Raw genomic sequence first — 18,514 nt, 5'->3', positions numbered from 1 at the left:
GATTAAAAAGGCTCACTCAAACTATGGGTTTTAAAAAAAAATTACATTCTCTACAGCTGTGAGATCAGCACCTAGAGCAAGCTTTCATGTGGAAAGTATTGTATCATTCACCCAGCTTGTTCACACTCACAGCTACAATAGGCATCTGCTGGCCTTTTTTTCTGAACATCGTATTAAAGAGTGTATTGCATAACGACTCAAACATGTCATTTTGTATACACCACACAAAAAGTTAGTGTGTAACAGGAGCAGGCCGCACCAAAAAGGCAACCAGTGGCCTGCATTGCTAAGGGTACTCTCTGCTCTCCCTCCCACGTGGGAAAAATTTGAGTGAGCACTGAAGGACTTCAACATTAAAGGAACATACACCATCCAATAACAACCCCAAAGAACAAACAATTAAAACATGACAATTGTACAAATAGCTATTTAATTGACAACAGTGAAAAACAGATTTACAAAGAATGGAAAAAAAAAATATTTCATGAAAAACAGCATCAATACATTAAGTAGATGAAATTATTATATCACGAAATTTCGAATTGATAATACAAGTCACTCTTCACTGTGATGACACCAAAACCAGAATAGTGCATTTATAGAAGAAGTAGCAGATTTTTATAACAAACTGGCATCTACTTTAGAAAGTCCTCTTTTAAAAACACAACATACTGCTTCAGTTTTACTTTATCTACATCTCAAGAAGTTCATAGTAACTTCAAAAGTGAGGAGTGTATTCACATATCTTTCATTCACTGTAAACATTCCGAGACATGAACCTAAAACCTCATGTTTCCAATGTCTCACAAAACATCCTTGAGACCATTTTTTATTTTCATCCAAAACTTAAGGGAGCTACAAATATATCTAATGAACTTATTTCACCTGACATATTTTTCAATCAACCAAATAACTTTATATCACTTGAACTCTGAAATGACATTTTTAAAATTCTTGATCTTCAAAGGAGTGGGATATCAGGTTTCCATGTGGCTGCAAGTGTGAGAAAATTAGTCGGCAGAAGGTTATTTTGAGAAGTCATTAGAAACAGGCCCTGACCATAACTCCTATCTCAAACAAGCTGTTGTTAAATATATGGAAGGATGAACTATTTCTGAATTTTGATTTAAAAGGGCATTGTTCAAGTATACTGTTCCAAACATTTTTTTACAAATTATTTTGGAGAAATACAAGTTTGAGGCTACAAGAAAGTGTTTCTAGTAGATTACAAATAAAGAGTTATGAAATGTGGAAAGATAACACCTTTTCCAATCTTAATTCAAAAGAATTTGGTTCAGATATCTTTGGGTTTTATGTAGGTTCTTGCAAGAGTCACAAAAGAAAAAGTCTACAGAAAACCCTGGCTTTATCTAGGTTTCCTACTTTCGGAGTCTGTGCTTAGGCCATCGGAGTAGGCACTGGGGTCAGCCGACGTGCTACGCCTGTCACTGGCACTGCTCTGACTGCCACCAGACTGGTCTGTGGAAGCCTCGGTGTTGTACAAGCTAGGGGTCTCCGCTGATTTCTTCTCTCGTTTCAACGCCGTCAGAGTTGGGCACTTGTCACTCCTGATACCAACAGAAATCTTCCTGGAGTCTGAGGGAGAACTGTCTCCCGTCTCAGAGTGGAGTTTTATTTGTTTAGATCCTGTGTGAATAGGGTTAGGGCTGCTTGTGTAGGGATCTCTTGCGCATCTACGCTTTGAATCCACTCGAAAAGGGAGAGGACTTTTATCAACGCTAGGTTCCCCCGAGCTTGTACTAAGTTTTGAGTCAGGGTAAAAACTGATAGGGCTTTTGGTGCTGGAACCACAAGTGCTGCTCTGCTTGGAGTCCCTGTGAGAAAGGCTGTTTGAGCTTCTCCACACTTTACCGTCAGGACCCTCAACAATGACCGGAGACTCTAAAATGTCCGAGTAAGGGTGACTCACAGCTTCTGACAGGGCATTAGTCATGCCAGCCTCCAGTACTTTTTGATCGCTTTTGCTTTTCAAATCTATCACAGGAGTTTTAGCAAACTCTTCTAAGACGACGACTTTTTGCTTCTGATAAACTGAGTCGACAAAACTCTTTTTGTGTGATTCCTTTTCCCGCATCTTGTATTTTTCAACCAACCCTTCTCTTTGCTCTTCAGTTGATCTTTTATGTGTAGATAGGGCACAGTACTTATTTTCAACACTGGGTTCCTCAATGCTCACCTCCCTCACAGAGTCACAGTTCTGCTTAGATGTGGGAGCTTTCTTGGGACTGTCATGAAAGATACTGCTGGGAACAGCCTGCTCATGTTTGGGTTTGGGAGCAAATGTTTCTAAAGGGTTTTCCTTTGACAAGAAGTTTTTCTGCTGCCCACTTTGAGCTTTATTTGAATCTTCTTTTGAAATAGCTCCTGATTTTGTACTTGGCTTTGCAAAAAGCGGAAGGATAAAACCTTGCAAGAAGGCATGTAGATCATCTGAGTCCAGGTTAAGCTTCATGAAGCCACACACAATCTCTTCATACCTGTAAATTAAACAGAAGGGCATATTGTCATTCACTGTGAAAAATTATCAAGAAATTGTTAGTTAGAATACTAAACATTTAAGAGACAGGACTAAACATCCCAACCAAGCCAAGTGGGCTGACTGCCATGAAAACTCCCCAAACAATCTGAGTTCAAGAGTGTCCAGTTAGGGATTTGAACCTAGGTCATCTGCACCAGAGTCAAAAGCTACATTCACAGAGCTAAACAGGGCACTCTACCACCCCTCACCCCCCGCTCCTATTCTTAAATAACTTGCCCAGATCATACTGATTGAAATGAGGAATGAGGCAGAACTTGAGTCATACTGATTGAAATGAGGAATGAGGCAGAACTTCAGTCATACTGATTGAAATGAGGAATGAGGCACAACTTGAGTCACACACAAAAAAAGTTTGTCCTAGCAACACTTCAGTCGTTAAAAGATATCTCTGTAAAAAGGCTTGGGCACCAGACCACTGAGTGCACCACTAGGCTTGAAATGCAGCGGGCTGGCGAAGCATTATAATAGCTTGTCATTTCCGTCTGTTCATGTTTTTAAAAAATCTAGCACATCTATTAATTTGTCAATGAGCACGGCACTCCTGTACACCAGCGACCAAACAAATACCGTTCTTTCAAATCTCAATCTTACATCTCAATTTAAAAGTTTCTCTATTTGGATTTAAACACTACCTTTTAGGTTCATAACATAGGATCACTACAATAAATGATTTATAGTAACCTACCCAACAAGTTACTCATTTTGAGAGAGGGACGCCATCCTACCCAACAAGTTACTCATTTTGAGAGAGGGACGCCATCCTACCCAACAAGTTACTCATTTTGAGAGAGGGACACCATCTTGCCCAAGCATGGTTCCACACCTACCCCCCCCCCTCTCTCTCTCCATCGTTCTCTCCCTCTCTGAAAGACACACACACAAAAACACACACCAGACACATACACATGCACACACACACAAACACTCCAAACACACACATACACAAACAAACACATACAAGCATGCAAACAAACAAACATACACACGCACAAACACACACATACACACACACACACTGACCTCTTCTGCTGCTCTAGAACATCTCCATCCCAGACGTGTGGCACGGACCTGTACTGACCCAACAGTGCGGACACCTGGTGGAGGGAAAGAAGTCGGTGGTGTCACACACAGAGTGAAATCAACCCCCCGATTTGTTTATGATAACATAAATGACCATGATAAACTTTATTGTCCTCAGGAAAAGAAATTCTACAGAGTTGTCTAAAACATTGGGTCACTGCCATAACACAATTAATAATAATATTAATAATAATAATAAAAATAACAATAATAAAAACAACAACAATAATAATAATAATAATTGCATGGCTCTTCTTTCAATGTCTGACGACGGCTAGTACATCAGCAGAGGAGAATATTTCCCTAGAGAATCGAAGAATTTGAAGAATTTAAAGGTAAAAATGACTTGTCGCTTCTGCTGTGGGAGATTCATAACATAATTGCTCGAGTCATATTTCCTTGCTATGAGAAAACTATTGAAAACAAAACAATGCTTACTTACCTAAATCAACCTTGTGAGTTGAGCAAAAGTGTCAAATTTTTTTATTTTTGTAAATGTAGGTGCTTTTATGCCCCGACCGACACAATTTACATAATTAAGGAGGAGGACTTCCAACCCTGTTTGTCAGGGCCAACCCAGGCTTACAGGGATACGACATCCCAGCCAAAAGACCAAGATACTCAATAAAAATTCCCCCCACACTTGTGAATCTAACTCAGGCCTCCTGCATATGACAGAGAAGGGTCTAACTGCTATACCACAGAAGCCGGTTGTTAAAGTCTCAATAACTTTTTTTTTAAACGCAAAAACAAAACCTCCTATATTGAGGATGTAAAGCGGGAAAAAGGCATTTTTATCCTACTAAAGAACTAGAAACCTGAAAAAACACCATAGGCAATTGTGTTGTAATCATAACAAACCATATTTTGTACTAAGCTCATTATTTTGAAGAAAAATGTCATTGTAGCTTCGTAATCTGTGGTATTGGTTGCATATTGCTTGAGAAATATTTTGTTGAACTACAAATTCTAAATGTTGGAAAAAATGCCAAAAAGATGCATAATTTAATTACAATTTTTAAAAGAGTAAAACGTTTTCTTTTTTTCTTTCCTGAAAAATTTTGCTTTCTGGGCTTCGGACATTTTAACAGTTTGCTGGCGAACGATGGCTAGAATTTCATGTACAGTTAACTTAAACCTATTCGAATTCTAATGACCACCTACCCAAAACAATCTCCAGTACAAATGACCACTTCCCACTCCCCCAGTGCGTTTTAGTACGGTAATGTTATCACGATACAGTCCGAGACGTGCACTTGTTTAATACCACCACTTTTCTCCTCAGCAATTGGTGGCCATCTTGGACAATTTTGACTATACACAGACCCAATCCCACTAATTCCAGTCATACAATAGCACAACCCTCAGAGGTAGAATGGGTAGTAGTATGTTCTATATCTGTCCCCGGGGTTTTATGCACCCCGCATAATTTAGCAAATTTTGATCATTTTTTTCATAATTTTTTATTATTTTCCTTTATCATTCTTTGATAAAATTAACAGAATCGCATAATTTCACATTTTTGGGCTCAGTTTTCATAATTTCATAATTTTTTTTGCATAAAACTGAAGGGACAGCTATATCACCCAAGCAGTACGTTCCATCTCATCCTTCACCCTACACATCAGGACCCCACCAAGGCTAAAACACTTTATGGTGTTCCATCAGCACGGCTGCTGTTTCTCCCTAACAAACAAGTAAACAATTTGCAGAGTTGAAAGATTGTAAAGCTAATAGAGCTTGCTGTTGAATGGGGATTTACGCTATACAAATGTTATCTATTTTTATTATTATTAACTGGAAACTGTGATGTGGGGTCTAGGCTCTTCATTGTTCATGAAAAGAGGGAACATACTCCATCTAGCACCTTCATCTTTCTGCTTGGGTGCACCCACCCCCATCACTGCCCTGGTTGGCCCCGACAGGCCCCGACAGGCCCCGACAGGCGGGGTCAAAGTGGCTGAACCTCTTAACAAGCTAAATTTTGCCGATGGGAACGTAAAACATTCATCTGCGTCACGACGCGGTGAAATCAGGCGCTCGTCAATTTGGGGGCATGTAGAGTTATTGGTATCGTCTTAAAACTTGTCCATTTGTCTTGCTTTGGATAAGAAAAATCCATTTTTATCTTGAATAGAAGTGAGATATTTGCGAATGAAGGAGGTGGGGTTCACCTGGTTTCAGAGGTAAAATAAGTGAGAAAATGGTCGCCAAAGATAAGGTATTTCCTTAGTTTGAGAGTCCGTGGAAACTGAAACTTTACATTTTTGTGCTTTCAATGATGGTTTTTCAGAAAAATCCACACAGAAATGTGTTCTTTAATGGGCATGAAAGATGTTGAGCCAGAAAACGAAAATTCGATAAAAATTCACAAAACCTGCGGGAAAACGCCAGATTCTTCACTTTGATTATTTTGAGGAGCGCCTGATTTCACCACGCTGCCTCACATCTATATATTAAAAATACCCACCTGCTTGCCCCTGCGTATGACATGCTCCGGGATACCCACCAGAGCAGCAATGTTACACGCGTAGCTGGACGTGGCGTGTCCCTCTTTGAGCTGGTAGAGAAACACAAGCTCTGCCCCGTTCATCACAGTGTCCATAGTCTGAGGGAGGGAAGAAAAGCGTGGTGGAGGAGGGGTGAAAATGGTATAGGTTTAACGCCCCTATCAACACTATTAGGCTATTTAAGAGGCAGGACCTCCGTTTTATTAAACAAACGTCCATCTCCAAAAGGACCGAGCCAACTGGGAAATTCATGTAAAGTGCCTTTCCAAAGGACACAAAGTTGGGCCGAGCTAATGCTCAAACCCCCAAACCTGCAATCTCACCACTTCCAGTCCGGTAGCCTAACCACTAGGCTACCGATTCCACAGAGGAGAAGGGGTGGGAGCTTGCAATAATTTAAAAAATGAGACAGGAAGGAAATGTGATGTAAGGTGTGATTGCTTTACCAAAGGTACATCATGCACTGTAATGTGTGATTGCTTTACCAAAGGTATGTACAAACTGCAATGTGTCATGGTAGCTTTTCACAAGGTATGTACTACACTGCACTGTTCCCAGGAGAAAGTTGCATTTTAAAATAGCAAAAGTTGAAAGAAAAATAAGCAAAAGTTGCAAAAAAAGTTGCAAGGCATGTATAGCTAAAAAAAATTTCATGGAATTTTTGGAATACATCGTTGGGTAAATTTTTACTTTCACTCCCGCACACGGATACACTGCTTAGGGGGTCAACCTGCAGCACTGTTTGCTGCAGACTACACATATAGCCGCTAAAACTGTCGCAAATCAATTATTATCACGAAAATTTCAAACCTAAAAACAAAATATCAAATTATTGGTTAAAACAGATTTTATTTTCATGTCAGCCCTCCTCCCGAAACCCGGTTTAGTGTGATATAGCTCGATTAAAAAGTGTTACATACTTAAAAAACTATTAATTTGCAACGGAAATAAAGTTGATATTCGTGTTCAGCGCATCAATATATAGCAGAAAATGGACAACTGGTAGGTAAGTGTGAGACGGGAGAGAAAGTAAAAGAATACCCATAGTTGGGATGCTCATTGCAATCAAAGTAACCAACATGAGTTTTGTTAGACCAAAATCAAAAGTAAATCTGAATTTAAAAAAAAAAACTGCATGGAGGTTGCATGGAGTACAAAACAGTTTGTCCCCTGACACTTGCGTCAGGTCCTTAAACTCTCGCTGATGTTGGGCAGGTGTGACCAGCATGGTTTACGGGTTTTTTGAAGACTCAATCCATGTCTAGATCTACCCTCCTAGCCTAAGATTAAAAGTCTTTCACAAATTTTTATACTAGATCTATCTACCTGGTGCTAAAGAACCAAATGTGAGCTAAGTAATCAGATGATGATGTTTACGATTGATTTACTGTAGATCTAGACCTAGATCTAGATTCAAGCTAGAAGATGATTCAGTCCAAACAGTACCATTGGGGTATCGAGTCGGATTGGGTCGGTTTGCTAGCCAGATTGAGGACACAAGGTGGTATCGTGGCATAAGCCGATCGTACCCTACTCGTTGCCTAAAAAATAAACGCGTTTGTTTTCAGGCAACAAGGCTTGCGATCATCCGCAATTGGCACCCTGTGCAAAAGAAATGGTAATTCAAGTACGAACTGTCCCCCTTGGCGTTGTTATTTTTAGTCGTGGAAGAAAGTTTTGGATATTTTAAACAAAATTTTATTATTTTCCCAACTTTTGCGGAAAATTGGCTAAAATTTGCAAACTCATGTAAATGGCAAAAGTTTTGCGTTGAGGGCAAAAGTTGCGCATGCAAATTGCGAGTTGCGGGTGCGAATTTCTCTGAGGACAGACTGTAGCACTGTAATGTGTGGTGGCTTTTCGCAAGGTACATACTACACTGTTATACTGTAATGTGTTGTAGCCTGGCTTAGCGCAAATGCTTATTGATTCATGTGAATACAAGGTGATTAATGCTTACAGCTTTACAATACAGTGGGAAAAGAGAATTTAATTTAAACTCCTTGTCAGCAAAAAGCAGTGCAATGTCAAGAAAAATGCTGTCATATTCCGATATCGATACAATACATGCTGAAAAGGTGCTGATCACTGACCTGTAATTGCAGCTGCTCTGTTCGAGGCAGCAGACTGTGCTGGACAATGCCGTGAAAGTGAGTGGACACCAGGGCACGGGGACAGTCAGGGCCTTTGTCCACCCAGAATTTGAGCACAGCCGTCAACAAAGACAGACCATCCGTCTGGGGAATTGGAACAGACGTGGAGGGTGGTTATGGTCTCAAGCAAGCAAAACTTGGAAGACAATAGTCAGTCAAGAGCGTCCATCTGTGTGGCAAATAGAAGCAGACAGGGAAGGAGGGGGGGAGGAAGATTTCATCAAAACCACTTGACAGAGTAGGACGGAGGGGGGGAATGTTTCATCAAAACTAGCACGGGGGGATGGGGGGAGGTGGAGGGAAGGAGGAAGGTTTCACCACTAGCAGACGGGGGGAGGGGGAAGGAGGAATGAGGAAGGTTTCGCCAAAACTAGCAGACGTGGAGAGGAGGGGGGCACTAGCAGATATGGTAGCAGAAAGGGAGGATGGGTTCAGACTCATAAAATCAAAACTTGAAGATGGTGTTCTGCAAAGAATTAGTCTAAAGAATACTAACAATTAAAGATGTGGTGGAGGGGGGGGAGGAAGGTTATATATCAAAACTTGAGGACAACAATCAGCAGAGACAGTCACTCTGTGTGGGAATTAGAAGCAAACAGGGCAAGGCTCGTTAGCTAAAAAGTCTTTCATGTAAAAGTATCTAGTTCAATACCGGGCTATTCCATGGTAACTGACGGGACTTTTGGACTACACTTTCTTACAATGATAACACTGTAATTCGATATCAACTAATTTATTTCAACTTCAAATGATTTGAAAGACAAATTGAGAATCATACTAAATGCAGTCATTTGAAAGAAAAAAAGTATTTATGCAAATTCAGTGGCTTGTTTAGTTTCAGTAACTGATGGTAAAAGAGACCTGTTTTCGGTAATTGCCGAAAAGTAATTTGATGTCGAAGTTGTCATAAAGGGATGGGCCGGAGCTGCTGCCAGTGGCTCACCAGCACAGCGGTTCCAACCACAAGCCACTGGGAGCGTCTTACCGGAGATAAGGAGTTAAGAAAAAGTAGCACCCTCACTTACAGATTCTGTCCCTTTGCCAAATTCATCAATGACAATTAGGGAGCTGCTGCTGGCTGAACGCAACGCCTCTGACACTTGGATAAGGTCCTGCATGAAGGTGGAAAAAACCCCAGAGACACTCTCCAAAGACTTGATGCGTGAGAAAATCCGGTCCACGGGTCCAATGCTGGCTTTCTCCGCAGGCACAAAACTGCCAATGTGGGCCAGGAACACAATCAAAGCCACCTGGCAGACAAAGAAGAAAGAAAAATTATTGAAAACTACAAGTTTATTCATCTTTGCAGCTAAATATAGGTCTCTATCTATACACCACAAAATTATGGGGTTTTTTCTTCCTCCATCACTCATCAAGCACCATCGTCCTTGGAGTGTTGGCTATATATATATACACAGTGCACTGTAAAACTGATTATTCCTCCACTTTTGCTTTCTTTTCGTAACCTTAGATATCTTAAGACTATTCATCTGTTCCTTAATGTTTCTTAGAAATTGGCTTTTATGGTCTCCTTTTTTTTGCTCCTTTTGTCCTCTCATGTTTCAGAGATCAATTAAATAGAGTGCTATTTTGCTCTTAATGGAAGGAAGGTAGATGCTGATTTGTAAATGCCAGCCGAGACACACTCTCCTCACTAGAAACGAAACGAGGCTGGAGGGGTCAATTTCAGTTACAGCCAAATCTACTGTGGGGAAATCCTGCGGGAGAGGCAAGCTGGTGTCTGGCCGGTTTGGGCCTGTATGAACTCAAGCACTGCTTTTATGCTGGGTCCAACCAGAAAAGGACAGAGCAAGATGTTTAATGTATTTGCAGAGTTTGAAACAGAAGTAGAATTTTATAAAATGTGAAAGAACCTACAAGTGTGTCACATTATGGAAACTGTGCTTAGCAACAGCTGTATAATGATTATTATAAAACTGAAATAGTAGCACTGCATTATTGATCGCTGCTGTAATGTCTCCTATTTTGAGCTAGGGTTTATGTGCCTTGCTCAGAGAGACCCCCCCCTCCCCCGACCTTCCTCCATGGCTATCCATCGATAAACTGTGTCACCAACATTGCTTGAATTAATGCAAGAGCCAGGGCTTACTAACCATTCCACCTATGGAGGAGGAGGACGAGGACGAGGACGAGGAGGAGGAGGAGGAGGAGGAGGAGGACGAGGAGGAGGAGGAGGAGGAGAAGAAGAAGAAGAAGAAGAAAAACTTCAGTCACCTGTTTAAGGTAGACGCTCTTCCCACAGGCATTGGGCCCCGTGATCAGCTTGACTTTCCCCTTAGAGGTTCCTATTGAGGTGTCATTAGGAACAAACGGGGAACAGCACAGTTCTTGTAGTGGGTGTCTGCACACACAGTTTGACATTCATTGTATATTAGTATAAGAGAAATACATTCAATGTATAAAGTATAAGAGAAATAAATTCACTGCATATAGATATAGTACAAGAAAATAAATTCATTTGATAAAGTATGAGAGAAATACAGTCGAACCAGTGTAAGACGGCCACCCATTGTCAAGGAGAAAAGTGGCCGTATAAGACAGGTGGCCGTCTTAGACAGGACTGATCAAGATGAAGAAAACAAACCATTCTTTTCTGAGGTCCCACCCGAAGGTAGCTGCATGGTTGTTGTTGTTATGTTGTTGTTGTTTTCGCTGGGTTTTTTTCTCTCTTTTTGTCTTTTGTTGCTGCTTTTGTGCAAGGATGACAATAAAACGAAATGTGTCAGACAAGGAGGACCGAGTGCTACGGTAAAACAAACACACATGTCACTACCATTCGGAGAACGAGCGACGCTTCTGTCACAAATTCATGTTGACGTCCTTTGTTACTTTGTTACAGACTGGGTAAACAGTGACCACTCATCTCACTTACGATTTGTGTGTTTGAATTCTGGGCGGGGCTTATGGGTTATGAGGGATCACACGCTTATCTCACCAGCAGCTGAAAATTAATTTTGTTACCTATTGGTCAACAGTAGGAGGGGCCTACACAACATGATCGGTTGGAGGGACTACCTAACAACAACGATAGGTGATAAGATTATGACGGCTCGCCGACAACGCAAGGGGCCAATGCTTGATTTTTGACAAAACGTAATGGAGTCACTAAAGTGGCCGTCTAAGACAGGTGTTATTGCTTTGTGTGATAGGGGTTGTGTGTTAAAATATGGTGGCTGCGGCCGCGTTGGACAGGTGCCCGTTTTACACAGTTAAATTATAAAGAAGAGAATACAAAGACACTATGATAAGGCTGTGCATACAGAACATGTCAATATGATGATGTCAAATATATGTAGGTAGGCCTACGATTCAAAGTTTCGACTGCAAATACAAAAAATATTACATAATTTTTTACAATATACACTACATATCTAGAGAATATTGAAGAAGTACAATAATATGCAGAGAGTGTATACCACAAAATGAGAACAATAAACGAAGAGGGATATCGCAATGTGTGCACCACATGAGAATAATAAAGGAACATACAATATCCAACAGATATTACAAAGGAGAATACAAAAAATTTTTACAACTGACCCCTTCTACATCCATTACTGCTTAGTGCTGTTGTTGCTTTTGTTGTTACTGTTGTCATTATTGTTCCTGTTTTTGTACGATCAAGTAACTGATCTAGTAGAAGCAGAGCTTTCATCCTCCTTGATGCCATGCAGAACAAACTGCTTATCTGCTTGGTGCCCCACTTATTGCCTCAATACTGCCGTCAGCTGACAAAACAAAACGCCTTTTTTTCAGTTTTGGCGCCAATTTTTTATTTTTTTTTCAAATCAAAAGCCTGATCAGTTACCCTACTTGTGTGAAAAAATCAAAGTGAAATTGTGACTATTTTTTAAATAAATTAAAATTAAAATTTCAGAAGAACGCCTTTTATAAACAGTTAAGCTAACAAAAAGCCTCATTATCTCGAAACTGCTGGGAATTAACAAAAAGACGTTTTGTCAGCTTATGGCAGAACATATTTCTATCTTCGCCAGTTTCTGCTTTGATGTATTATTTCATGAAGTTATAGACCACCATCTGATTTTACATTTTCATGTAGGGGGTCTTCCCATATTTGTTTTCTTTTTTTTTCGCTTGTATTTTACCCAGTAGCACAGCTGGTAGTAAGCCAAGTAGCTGCAAAACAAGGAAAGTGTTGGATTGGAACCCACTGAGTAAAAGATCAAGGGGAAGACAACTTGGAACCTGGAGAAGAGTCACAGAAATTGACGTACAGAAAAGTGGGAAGACATGGAATAACATCAAGCGGCTAGCCCATGATAGGGAAAGGTGGAAAGTGTTTGTTCGTGGCCTCCTATATCCTGATCCAGGGAGAGAAAGGCAGTGATGATGATGATGACAGTTGAAGTGGTGCTGGAGGAAAAAAGCCCTCATTGCCACTTATGACAAAGATGTCCTCACCTGCCAGCAGTCACGTCTATGATGTCCTCCTGCACCAGACTAGGACACACGTAGCCAAACTCTCCAGCACATGTAGCAAGAGCCATCAAGCTGTGGGAAGACATCACAGACACTCCACTAAATCACGCATAGATTGGAACAGAACTTTCATTTAATTCCACACAGTTCAAAAAGAAAAAGCAGTACCTCGTACAAATTCCTGAACTTACAGGATTAAAAACCAACCAGAAGAAGTCATAGATATAAACAAAGAGAACATATTAACTGTTTATGAACAAAAAATAAGACCTGGACTATTATAAATTTCTAGAATTTTCTCAACTTTTAAATAAATAACAATCTTAATATCTTTCTAGCATGGTCCAAATCTATGTTGTATTTTGGCGGGGAGATGTCCTGCTGCCGACTAACATACCCAGGTTCCCCATCCATGTGTGAAGCCACCAGCCTCAACCCAATGGCTTTGTTCAAGAGACCCCTTATTCCACGATTTTAAAAAAAATCCTATCATATCAGTAACAGGTCACAACATTTACCTATCCATGGCTCCTTTCTGGAGTATAAATCTTGCCACTAATATCACAGAAAGCATGAAACACACTTTCTTCCAGATTGAGGAACACTAAAAAAATTCTTTCTTCTTGATTCCTTGTAAAAACATTTGTCAAAATACAAGTTTCTTGAAAAGAGCCGTCAAATTACCCTTGGCCTAAATATAAAATTATGAAAGCCATAAGTACGTCCACAACAGAGAGTCGATGAAAATGTCTCTCCCCTTTAGGGAGATGGTAATGAATAATAATAATAATAATAAAAATAATTATAAAATATTAATTGCATTTGAACAGGGCATAACCAGCATCTGTAGTGTAGCAGTTAGGTGCATCACTGCCACATGCAGGAGACCCAAGTTCAAATTCCCAAATGGGGAGAACATTATTACTGGGGAGAAAATTGTATTTGAGTATCATGGTCTTTCTGCTGGGATATTGTATCCCCCTCAACATGAGTTGGCCCCAAAAAACATGGTAGGAAGTTACCTCCTAAATGATCTAAAGTGTGTCAATGGGGGCGTAAAAAAAACAACCAACCCTACATAAAAAAAAATATATCTTTATTAAGATACAGCACATATCCACGCTCTACAGCATGCTTTTACAAATTATACTGACACTATGTGTAGGAGAAGAGTTGACATCATCCTCCTTTATACATGCACAATGAAACAAACAGTGGAACACTTGGATAAACGAGTAGCTCACCAGTCGAGTTCAGCAGTCAAGTCCATTACCTCCAGTATGAGTTGGGTGTTCTCTAAGATGCGGCTCTGTAGCCCATGCATGATGCTCACTTCAACGTCTGCCCAAGGGGACAAAAAAACAACAACCAAAGACACATTAGCACTATTTCTTTTTTCTAAGTTCTTCCACTGGATTTCAGCAATAATAACAACAATAATAATAATGACAATGATAACAATAATAATAATTAAGGAATAGTTCAAATAGAGTTAGAAAGTACATTCAAATATTCCCTATCCCTGTGAGGTTCTTGGCACTTTGCAACGGTCACAACCAAACCAAAACTGAAAACATGTGACATACTTTACTTATTTACTTTTCCAATCCAGGCAAAATACTTAAAGAAAAACACAATCAAGATCACCATCTTTCCACTCTACTAGATCTTTATCTCTCTACTAATCTCTGTCTCTCTCTCTCTCTCTCTCTCTGTCTGTCTCTCTCTCTCTGTGTCTCTCTCACTCTTTCTCTCTCTCCACCAAGTAATCAAATGTAGGATCTTCAAACTACAGTGCAGCTGACTTTTACTTATCCAGCGAATTTTCCTCCAAGAATGTGGCATCCATCCACTGACTAATTTGAAAGTACTCTGATACAGTTACACTTATAAGATTTTATCAGTTATGAAATGAGATCAGTATAGAACTTTACCCCTATAAGCTGTAAGGAGTAGCCAAATCTGTAAGAAATAATTCTACAAATTCTTTGAAAAAAAAAATGTAATGAAACAAAGAGAGGTGTGTGACACAATACAATTGCTTGTCTTTTCCCCCACAATTTTATCAAAGAGCAGCTGTTCTTACCATAAAAGTAAATCTTCATTTTCCCTTGAAAGAGAATGTTAAAGGCAATAATTCAACCCCCTCACAGTCCACAAACCTAGAATTTCTAGTTTAGTATCTCCAAGCAGTCTGTCCATTTCTGAAAACAAATAAAAACACCACAAGTAACTGATACTGGAAATGTTTGAAGTGGTTGGGGGGGGGGGGGGGTCATAAAAAAAGACGAAACTTTATTTGTGAATCATTCGTTGTCAATAGAGTTGAAAGACTGAGTACTTACCTGTCACAAAATATATGGTGTTATAAAATCAATTTCTTAAGTGCTTCACATGGTAAGACCAATGGACAGAAACGACAAAGGGAGAATACAGAAGTAGGACTTCCCAGTGGCACCCACAATCATAACACTATACTGACATCTTTTACATCAAAGAGTGTTATTTACTTATCTATCTCTGCATTATAAAAGATACTTGGAAACAATAGTAATAGGGTCTTACACTATGGAAGTAGGTGGTTGAAGGGTGCCTCTACTTCCTTATTTTCCCTCTATTGTATCTGTCTGTTTGTCTCACTTTTCCCTGCACCTAAATGACCACCATATTGTATTGATGTGCTTCTCATTACTCAAGAGCATAAACGCCATGTAAAAAAAACTAAATTATCAACAATTTTATCGAAGTCTATTCCAGAAAAGCTAGGGATGTGACAGTTCTCACTTATTTCCCTGGAAACAGACAACAATCAGAGAAATTGAAGGTACGAAGCAGAGGAAACAGACAACACGAAGCAGCTACCAAATTTGCACAACGCAGTATTTATTGTTTTGTTTTTTTGGGAGAAGAGAAAGGCATCTACACAATAACAGTCATGATGTGCATGGTTAGAGTAAAATAGATAGAAACAATAGAGCAAATAGACATATCAGAGGAGCCCTCCAAGCCAATAGTTTACTAGTACCTGAGCGAAAGTAATATGCCCTTTTCTCTGATAGAGACATATTAACTACTGCCCCTTCCGAATGTGTAACTGTCCTTGTCAAATAGTAAGGCTTGCAATAAAACAGGTTGTAAATTTGATGCCTGGCACCGATGCTAAGGCACCTTTAGGCTAGCTGCAACAATGCACATGACGATCAATAGTAACTTAACATGTGGAAGATAGTCGGTCATATGCACTGGCAGCACCCCCCTGTGTCCATCAAGTGAAGAAATAGTTGTAAAATCCCTTGAGCTTTCCGATACAAAAGACAAAGGTAAATAAGCACTTAAATTTTCACACTTGAAAGTACAAAACTTACCCAGTGTCTTTGCAGACTTGTAATATAATTGACCATTAGAGACAAACTGAAAGAAAATAGAAAAGCAAATTTACTACCAACAAAAAAATTGTTCCTGAGAATTTCCAAGAGCATACTGGGTAACAAAGAAAGGATAATTTATTTTTTAAAATTTAATTTTATATCCATAAACGAGAAAAGTTTGTTAAAAATGCAACAAAATAAGGAAAAAAAGGTCTAATCAGCAGCTCTAAAACATGTTCTGAGAGCTCAAAAAAATAGAAACAAGAACAACAGAAGCTTTCCAAAGAAAGATATTCAGCTGACCCTTTTATTGTTGGTCTGTTTACATAATCTAACGGCTAGCTACAAGTCACAATCATCAACAATATCTATTCCAGTCACTTTTGAGGGATTGGGGAGTTTAGAGGAGAAGCCTGGAGAGCAAGCAATTTTTTTAGCCGCCCCTATTAGGTTTTACATTTTCTTGCATGTGAAGCTACCTCATAATATTTTACTATCCTAACTCATCCCCATTTGAAATTTCTCTCAGGGCAGAGAGTCTTATAACCATCATATCTCTGGGTATGTGAAATTCTTCAACATTAAGATAGAAATGCAACCATAGAAACAGCAACTATCACTTGTCTTATAACTAACATTAAGCTTTATCACTCTCAAACAAAACAAGTCTTCTATTCACTACTTCCAAGCCTTACTTTGAACTGAAGCCCCTCAATAGTGTGGTCAGCATCATCTGGCTTCCCCTCTGGTTTGGGAATCACCAAAAGGTAGCCAACCTATGGAGAAAAAAAAAAGAGGAAAAGGGTTGAGAGATTTTTCTTTCTCACAATTTTAAAAAAAATTCAACGTGCGAAAGGGCCAAGCGGTCAATGTTTTTCTGGAAGTACTAATAGGCAGGAAAGAAACATATGTGTAGGCACAGGAAACCCTTCATGAGCCACATATCCATATTTGGATAAGCATCTTTACAGTTTGTTTTCTCATAGTCAAAATACGGCATCTGTGCAAGAGCTTCTTAAACTTAAACCTACATAATTTTTTTTTTAAAAAGGTACTTACTTTAAACAAAAGGCAAAATTAACCAAATTGCAAAAAAGCTCAAAGAATAAATGATTATTTTAGTATATATATGATAGAAAGCTAGCATGAAAAAGAAGACACAAAGAACGTATGATGACTATAGACTAAAAAAGAATGTAAGACTATAAACTAAAGACTATCACTTCAACATTATTATTTACATTTTACTGCACATTACCTTTACAAGCCCAGGAACATGTTTTTGGGAGGGTTTTTTGTGCACATATGCTTTGAGGCAAGTGACACTTGTAAAGAGAGATGGACAAACTGGCAATGAGATGGAAAAGGTGACTAAAAAAGATTTTTTTAAAAAAGATGCAGGAGGATTTTCACTTTCCACAACGGTACAACTTCTTCTGTTAGACATGGTCATATTCTTCAAGGATGGGGAAGAAGTCTAACTAGCATTTACAAAATCATTTATAGGGGAGGTCAGAAATGAGGCCTTCTACAGACTAAAGGTCAAGAGCTTTTTAACAGACCTAACTAACTTCCTCAAAAAAACCATTTAACTCATTATCTCCGGCAAGCCACTGCCAGTGGCTCGCTGTCGGAAACGCTGAGCCGGTGAGCACGGGTATATATTTCTTTACAACGACTTTGACATTAAATTACTTTTGGGCAGTTGCTGAAACAGGTCTCTTTTATCAGGATTTCTTTCATTAGACGAAGAACTACCAAAATGGGTTCACTTGTTTTGATTTAATTACCAATTTAGTGGCATTTTCAGATTTAGTACCAAAAAAGGGCAGTAGCATAAATAGTGGGTTTACTCCCCTCGGAGATAAAGAGCTAAGAAGCAGAAAGAAGAGCTAAGAAGCAGAAAGAAAAATTTCCGTGTTTTTTTTGTGTCAACATTTCCTGCTTGTTTGTCATCATCCACAATTTCCCAGCCTCAACACAATTTTACCAAAAGGAGAAAGGGAAACAAACTTCTGGGATGTAACTGAGAAAACACTCTGAGATCTCGCTGCTCAGACCCGTCAGCTCTTCCCGTGCCACCTGGTTCATCAAACTGGGCAGGCCCTCATAGGTACGCTTCTCTGAAAAACCAGAACAGTGTCTCCATTAACTTCAAACGCAGGCTGAGGCAGGACATCATTGCAGAAAAAAAAAATCCCAAAACACAGCCGTATTTTTCTTGAAACAGTTTGTAATAACAACAACTTTGTTTTCTCCCCACTGTTGACACAAAGTTCAACCAAAGATAGTAAATAACAAGATGGGCCACTCAGCCAAAAAAGTGTCCGCAGGAAGTATGCTCTTTGCTTCAGATGGCGCTGCAGTCTGTTTTGAAGCTCT

At 39.5% G+C, this 18,514-nt stretch overlaps 1 protein-coding gene across 1 annotated transcript in view; it reads right to left on the bottom strand.

The window, feature by feature from the left end:
- Positions 1–411: 411 nt before the first annotated feature.
- The window catches only part of LOC101853368 (mutS protein homolog 5), a 36,954-nt gene continuing 18,851 nt past the window's right edge, over positions 412–18,514 (bottom strand). Inside the window, exons 15-26 of the mRNA XM_035973914.1 lie at positions 18,146–18,255; positions 16,828–16,908; positions 16,130–16,175; positions 14,927–14,968; positions 14,009–14,105; positions 12,747–12,836; positions 10,539–10,665; positions 9,329–9,553; positions 8,244–8,387; positions 6,111–6,248; positions 3,581–3,654; positions 412–2,498 (exon numbers count right to left, since the gene is read on the bottom strand). Coding sequence (XP_035829807.1) covers positions 1,367–2,498; positions 3,581–3,654; positions 6,111–6,248; positions 8,244–8,387; positions 9,329–9,553; positions 10,539–10,665; positions 12,747–12,836; positions 14,009–14,105; positions 14,927–14,968; positions 16,130–16,175; positions 16,828–16,908; positions 18,146–18,255 — 2,306 coding nt within the window. The 3' untranslated portion in view covers positions 412–1,366. The remainder of the gene's footprint in view (positions 2,499–3,580; positions 3,655–6,110; positions 6,249–8,243; positions 8,388–9,328; positions 9,554–10,538; positions 10,666–12,746; positions 12,837–14,008; positions 14,106–14,926; positions 14,969–16,129; positions 16,176–16,827; positions 16,909–18,145; positions 18,256–18,514) is intronic.

This window comes from Aplysia californica, unplaced genomic scaffold (assembly GCF_000002075.1).
Source record: "Aplysia californica isolate F4 #8 unplaced genomic scaffold, AplCal3.0 scaffold00036, whole genome shotgun sequence".
Classification (NCBI taxonomy): domain Eukaryota; kingdom Metazoa; phylum Mollusca; class Gastropoda; order Aplysiida; family Aplysiidae; genus Aplysia; species Aplysia californica.
This window is presented reverse-complemented; position numbering and strand designations above follow the sequence as displayed.